The sequence below is a fragment of the Neopelma chrysocephalum genome, unplaced genomic scaffold, assembly GCF_003984885.1.
Source record: "Neopelma chrysocephalum unplaced genomic scaffold, ASM398488v2 Primary Assembly neopelma1_59, whole genome shotgun sequence".
NCBI classification, from domain to species: Eukaryota; Metazoa; Chordata; class Aves; order Passeriformes; family Pipridae; genus Neopelma; species Neopelma chrysocephalum.
Window position 1 is genome coordinate 4,332,525 of NW_020897714.1, and position 7,786 is coordinate 4,340,310.

General features: G+C 40.5%; 1 protein-coding gene across 1 annotated transcript in view; it reads right to left on the reverse strand.

Moving 5' to 3' along the window:
* Nucleotides 1–7,187, reverse strand: part of CAPS2 (calcyphosine 2) — a 32,336-nt gene extending 25,149 nt beyond the window's left edge. The window contains 7 exon segments of the mRNA XM_027679737.1: nucleotides 1,881–1,913; nucleotides 2,838–2,948; nucleotides 3,072–3,117; nucleotides 3,609–3,655; nucleotides 5,986–6,092; nucleotides 6,824–6,902; nucleotides 7,085–7,187. Of these exon segments, the coding sequence (XP_027535538.1) occupies nucleotides 1,881–1,913; nucleotides 2,838–2,948; nucleotides 3,072–3,117; nucleotides 3,609–3,655; nucleotides 5,986–6,063 (315 nt within the window). The 5' untranslated portion in view covers nucleotides 6,064–6,092; nucleotides 6,824–6,902; nucleotides 7,085–7,187.
* Between the last annotated feature and the right edge of the window lie 599 nt (nucleotides 7,188–7,786).

Here is a 7,786-nt window from a genome sequence, read left to right on the forward strand (position 1 = left end):
TTCAAGAGAGGATTCACATCATTTAACTGGTTAATTCCTAAATGATAAGACTACATTTAAATTATTCTTCCAAAAGTGACATATTTTGGGAAGATTTACTTGCACAGTTATTGAGGAAGCTGGAATGTATCTTGCTAAAGGAAACCTCCGTCAGGGCCCCAGAAGCAAGCAATGCAGAAATAAAGGCTGCTCAGAGGAATACATTAAAGTATTCTAGAACAGCTTGAAAATCTTCTCAACAAAACAGAAGTGGGGAGAAAGTTAGGCAAAAAAAGAGAGATAGAGAGCAAAAAAGGGTAAGTGAACAGAAGGTACATTCCAGCACATTGAGCACTCAGTACTTAAGACAAAATGAAGGCAGAAAGAAAGCAAAAAGAGATAAAGGAAAGCAGAGAAGAAAGGGAAAAAGACCCCGAGAAACAGACAAAGCCATGCCAACCTTCCATTAGCACTCCTGCAGCTAGACAGAACTGTATGTATGAATTTTGTTTTTAAAAAAATGGTAAAGCAAGCAGTGAAATTGTAAGTATCCAGACCTAAAAGGTTACAGCAATTCAAGTATGCTTGCACTTCACATTTACAATGCAGTACAGAGAAAAACAATCTACACGTAGTTCCATGTTTACAGTTACATCTTAAGACATGCAAAAATACCTATTTGGGCACACATTCTAAAATGTAACATATTTTTCGTCCCTTATTTAAAAAGGACCAAAAAACACTTAGCCATTTGAGTTTTTATTTAAATGCAATTTTTTTTTTCAAGTTGAGAAACTATTTGGCTTTACAGGGAAACACACAAAATTGTGATCTTGGCAGATTCACATTGAACTCCAGCCAATTTGGAGTCCTGCCCTGCAAGTAACTATATTATTTGTTTGAAGGGTGCAGGTTATGTACAAATTAATTCAAAATCGGTTTTCCCTCTAGTTATACCTTTCGGGGGGGTTTTTTAAACACTCATTAGAATATATCTTAGGTTTACATATGTTAAATATTTTTAAAATAATGGATTTTTAATAGGTTTATTTTTTAATTCTTCCAAAAAGAGAGAAAATTGTTATTTCCTGCATCCTGTGCTGGTTTTGGCTAAGTCAGAGTTAATTGTCTTCACAGTGGCTAGTATGGAACTATGTTTTGGATTTATGCTGAACACTGACAATAATGCAGAGATGTTTCTGTTATTGCTGAGCAGTGCTTACATGGAGCCAAGGCCCTTTCTGCTTCTTGTACCGCCACACCAGTGAGGAGGCTGGGGGTGCATGGGAAATTGGGAGGGGACACAGATGGGACAGCTGACCTTAAATGACCAAAGGGATATTCCATACCATATGACATAATTCCTTGTTGTGCTTTGGTTTTGTGCTTTTGTGTTCCATATTCAGCTGTCTTTATCTCAAACCAGGAGTGTTTTTTCACTTTTACTCTTCCAATCTCTCCTCAGTCCCACTGGTGGGGCAGTGAGTGAGTGGTACTTAGTTGCTGGCTGGGATTAAACCATGACACACTCGAACCAAAAACATATTACTCCTTGTGAGACTTTTGCCATGATTATATATGGTGCATGATTATAACAAAAAATAACCATGTAGGTAGCATTCTTTCTGAATTAAAGTTCTATGTATCAAATCTCTTGAATATACAATAGCAGAAAATATATATAAACAGAATAATGTTTGTAGTACTTCAGCATTTTCCCCTTAATTATCACATATGAAACACTCAAAATACTGATGGACTGACTGCAGATTAAAAAGTTTCTCCAATAAGCTAGTTCCTGTCACATAAAAGACATTAAAACATACTACATTTTCAGAGCATATACCATAGTACTGAACTGCTAATGTTTTCTGTCAGTCTGTATTTTTTCAGCTACTTACCTCCATGTTGTTATGACAAAATTGTCTAGACACCTGTTTAAACAAAAACAAATTAATATGTATCATGATCAAACAAAAACCCGTCATATTCATTTTTTCAAATTTAATTTAAGAGTTCAAATGAAAATTTTTCCTTCATTCAGGGAACTGTAATAACTGAACAACCAGATTAACTCTTCAAATTTTTACAGCAGAGATTGATCCTGAACAATGCTTTACTGTACTATAAACCAAAATGTTAGCATCTGGGCTACTGATTTTCCTTATCAAGAATCTAATATTAGTGGTGATTAAGTTTCTTAGTCATCCAAGGGGAAAAAATGCTAACATATGATCAGGAAATTGTAACAAATAAAAGAGCTATGACAAATTGAACATAATTCCGAAGTTTATGTCACAGTTCTGGTTTAGACAACAGCCTTAAGAAAAATCCTATGAAATGTCTGCAAGTAACTCCAAAAGTTTTCTTTTCACCAGAACTAACAATTCTTCCATAGAAGTAATACTCAGTGCTTGTAAACATGGTGTCTGTCTTCAATCACACCCTTACTGACTGCTACCCATCTTATCTTTTTTTTTTTGAAGTTGCACTTTGTTTGAAGAGACGAACCAAAGTTACCTACTATCTCACAAGTATTATATTTTTCAGTTCCTTTGACAAATTGTTAATAAAACTAGCTATTAATACATTTCTTAAAAATAATTACAACAAAAGGATAAGTGTATCAACCAACGAGGAACAGCTAAGGTATGTAAGAAAACAGTTTTTTGGAATATCCTAGAGGCTTCTCATTAAAAAGTACTCTGCCAAAAATATTTTTGACCAACAGTAGCTGGAGAAATGAGTTTAACCAGAAGGAAAAAAGAGAGAATTTGTATAAAAAAAAAGGTATGTATGCTTTTCTAAATTACTACTAAAGGGACGTATTATAAAGATATTTGTAGTGACAGACTGACATGTTGATGCTGTGCACATGGCGTTTGTAATGACGTTCTCCAATCTGAAGACGAATCTAGCTGGCATGTATGAGGACAGCTTCCACTGTACAGTATGTAAGAATCCCCATCCTAAAATTACAGGAAAAAAACGACAAGCAATCATAATTGTTTTACATTCAGAGTGGTATTTTTACGAACTCCTGCAATACATAATTCTAAAAACTATTCAACACAGAATTAATTTATAATTACCTCTTCATCACAATCTCCCAGCTTCCCTAGATCTAGGCATGGTACCCTGCAGGAAGTTAAAACAATTTTAATAGCAATACGATCTCTTATTTTTAATAACGAGGAAGAACATCTTTACTGTGCAGGTGACCACACACTGGAATAGATTGTCCAGAGAGGTTGTGGAGTCTCCCTCACTGGAGATATTCCAGAACCATCTGGACATAATCCTGTGCCATGTGCTCCAGGATGACCCTGCTTGAGCAGCGAGGCTGGACTAGATGGACCAGTGGGTTGGATCCACTGTGGTCCCTTCCAACCTTAACCGTTCTGTGATTCTGTGATTACAACTCCACTGTTAAGCTCAACCAAATGTAAATCAACTTAATTCCAATGTAAAGAATGCATCAAATATTCTACTCCAAAAACGAATCACAGAAAACAAACCTATGATAACAAATTTCATGGAACAGTGAGTTGCACATCAATACAAATGCAAATGCATTGTGTTAATAATGCACAATTAAATAAAAGGATCAGAAATAGAAGCAGACTTACTCTGGTGGGCGGGGACTGTGACTAGCCCGTGTATCTGGTCTCCAGCCCTAGAAGAATGACACATGATTACATACCTAGGGGATAAGGATTAAAATATATAGTTCTCTCTTTCAATTTCCCCTTAAATATTTAAAACCAATGGCTCTATCTGTCCAACATACTTGATGAAGTTGCTATGAACAGGAAGAAAAGAACTCACTGAAAGCTGATTCTTACAGATCATCAGACTGAATGACTGAGTATTCATCATCATGACAGAAAGATTCCCAGCCATTAAGAATCCAGATAGCATCCACATCAGCTATTAATAATACATTAAAAATAATCCATGTTCCTGAGGCTTTGTACCATCACTGCTCACAGGGCTTTAGGTCACATTGTCCTTGTTGCCTGGGAACCTACCCTTAAACCAAAACCACAATACCAACAACCAGCTGGCTCACAAGGAGCTAGCTCAGACACCAAAGAACCCCTGACATTTGTTGTAACTTTCATCTCAGCTTTAGTATAGAAGTACATGATGATGACTAGGCAGCTCACACTGTTTATTTTGCTGTGTGCCTCACAGATCTCCAAACTCAACTGAGCAAGAACACGGCAAGAAAAAAAGACTCAAGCCAAAGCTTCATCTACCTACCCCCCTATGACTTTCTGAAAACAGCTCAGAGCAAATCCCCAGGGAAGGCTGCTTGACAGTGGCAAGCACACAGTAACAACTCCCCAAACTGGCCTCCCAGTCTGAAAAAAAAAAAGTGAGTTGGGAATGTTCAGAACCAGGGCCAAGATTTCTGTTCACACCTTTGAGCTCAGAGGTCTCAGCATCACAGCCTGAACTGACCAGACATGCTATTTCCAGCAGTGCCCAAACGTCTTTCCCGATTTGAGAGCAACCACGTAACTCACAAAACTGTAACTCCATTCTTCCCATACACCCTTGTGGCCTGCTCCCGAAAAAGAAGTTCAGCAACACTACTCTAGTGGCTTCAAAACATTATTCAGTGTATTCAGGTTTAAAAGACAGTTTCTCTGCAGTAAAGTCGCACGAAATGACACCGCCACCGTGTGGTCACGTACATAAAACCGTTAAGGGGTCAAACACAATCTTCATCCTTATGACTAAATACAATGCACTAAATCTCAAGTTTGTATTTTTCCTGTACCATCACAACTGTGATGAGTTAAGGAACAGACCACATTCTAGATGTTACAGCCTTAATGTAATTCCTTTTCCAGAAGTCATCAAATCAGGAAAAAGGAAACAAAAATCATCCTGAAGACTGGGGTGAAGCACATGGTTTCAATCTAACTTTAATTTAAGATTTATTTTTTCAAACTACCAGGAATCACATGGATTAGGGAGTCTAAATTTGGAAACTTAGATGCACAAGAAAGAAAAAAGAAAGGGATGAGAAATTTAGAGAAAAATTGACATTTCTTTTCTTTTACAACCTACACTAAATGCCTCAAATGTTCTTGTTGTACACAGGCATTTAGATTTCAAAAACCTGGTTAAAAGTTAACATTATAAAATTGATAACATTTACAAAAGGTCCTTTTTCATTCCAAATGAAAGTGAAAAGAAAAAATAGCAACTTGGCAGTCCAACTCCAAGAATTCCTGATGGGGTCATCCAAAAAATAAGGAAGTTAAATGGGTGCTTGGGGGCTGAGGGAGGATTAGCAATTAACTTTAGTTCACAGACATAAAGTGCACGGTATCTGTGAGAAAAATCAACTGTTAATAACAATATTAATATTTACCTTAGCTATAAGAAAAGTAATAGCCTTCAGAATCCAAGATCCTACTTGTACTGACTTTCAAAAGTTAGCCTGAAAGTTTCTGCTATAGTGATCTTGCAGGGGTTGCACACCTGCCTTATCTCAAAGCATATTAGGAATACCAGGAAAACAAAATGCCCCTTCATTCTGAATGCAGAGCACTCATTCATTTTACCCGTCAACCTAAAATCATGCCTTTTCAAATTATATTTTTCGGGTTCCTTTACTTTACTGATGTCTTGCAAATCAAAAACAGACACACCTGTTACCAATTTCACCAATAGCCTGAGAGAGTACAGATTCAAGCCTCTGTTGCTCTTAATTGCAAGTACTAGTTCATTCTTAAAATCTCCACATCCCAATTAAGTACTTAGAGTATCAATTATTTTAGGACAATTGTTTTTATTGGAATTTCTCACCTTCATTTGAGAAGTTGTCATACTAAACTATCCCTTTCTGACAAAAATGTCTTTAAAAGTTTTCTTTTCTATAGAATAGATTATAACCTCAAACTAAGAATCTTCTGAGGTATGATTAAAATATTTGTTAAAATGTCAAAGTCAGGAAAGAAAACAACCACAAGCCTTCCATTAACATACCTGACATTTCTTTCCCCTCAATGACAGCTCAGCCTGCCTTCGAGGGGATGCAGCAATTCCTTTCACTTCCAAATCCATGCAAGTTCAATGACAGCTTTCAGAACAAACTGAAAACCAGAAAAGGCTACTGAGAAAAGCATATTTTTTATATAAATACTTCTGGAAAAAAACCCCACGTTATTGCATTAGAAAGAATTTGGGTATTGTCTTCAGCAAGCTATGAAATGTTGCTGGCTTCCCTTTTTCACCACTTAATTTCAGTCTTTCCTTACTAATGCTTAACCAGATTCCTGTTCAAGTGTACGTCTTTGTCTCAATCTTAACTCCCTCTTTCCCTTACACTTCTTGATATCCTCTCATATGAGCATTACTAATTTGCTACCACTTCGCAACATCAAACCTTCACTTACAACTGCTGGCTCTCCTTCGCACCGTGCCCTGGGAACAGGTAATTTCAGAAAGACAAAAGGGCCCTCCCGACGCACAGCCAGCCTCCGAGAGCTCCAGAAAGCCACTTCATCTGCATGCCATCTCCTGCTCTGCTAGCTTCTCCTTCCACCCAGCCCGTTTTGAACCTAAAGCCCACCATTTAGTTCCCAGCAATCGGACGCTCCATTTCCAAACCATCCCCCACCGAAGGTGACCGCATCTCTAACTACATACAGTGTTTCAATCCCCAAGCGCCCACTCCTTCACCGAGCGGCGGCACGGCTGCAAGGCCTCCTTGCATGGACACAGCCGCTCGCTCCCCGCACAGCCTTCCAGCCATTCCCCCTCAGGGCATGCGGAACGCCCTCGCACGGCCTCCAGCCTCTCCTGAAATGGAGTATCCTCCCACCTGAAGGCACAGAGGGGAGAGAGCACTGTCGTACTTAATGGTTCACACGCCGAAATAACTTTTATCACAAACAAGAACGCTGTAAGAGGCGAAATAAACACCATGGGTTCAGCAGCTCCAAGGAAACGATGCGTTTTCCCAGGAGAGGCGCGGGGCACCAGGCGGCTCCCGCCGGGCTGTGTCTCACCGGAGCGGTCCCACCGCGCACAGCCGGCGGAGCGGGCCCGGCCCCCGCGCGTCTCCAGGGTGCCCGCGCCCCACCTGCCGCCGGGGGCGGGGGCCGATCCCAGCCACGCTTCGGGGGCACGTCGCCGGAATGGGGAAGCGGAATTCCCGATTGCTCCTGCGGAAATGCCCTGCCCGGGGCACGGCTGCGTGCCCGGCTCTCCCTGCCCGCCCTACCCCAGCGGCCCCCGCAGCCCTGCCGGGAAAGCCTGGCGCGTACACAGCGCACGGAGTCGTGTCCTTCACAAACCCCGGCAGCCGGAATCGGAGACTTCAAAATTGCAGCGAAAGGGCTCACGGTGCCCTGAGTCCGAAATACAGCGATTACCCCAAAGTAGTCCAAACCTTTTCGGATAAGGGCTCCAAGCACCAGCAGCACCCGAAGACTAGGGGAGATGAAAGCCACCACAGCGATGATTCAGTCACTGCCGCGGGCAGGGAAATCCTGCGGGAAAGGACACCAGCACAGTGCCTGGAAGGCAGCAGGACTGACCTGCATTCTGCAAACACTTCGGCAGCACAGCACGCCTGGCTCCCATTCCCTCATTCCCCTTGATCAATGGCTTTGAAATTAGTTTCAGTTCACTTTATTAGACATCTCAGAGAAAAAGCCTGTATGCAACTATGACTTTTTCAAACAGTTCCAGTTGTCCTGAATGACCAGACCAACATCAGGTAATTTAAAAAATTCAGTTGTGTCCAGGTACTACTTCTGATTCATCCGTTCTGTCTTGGGGA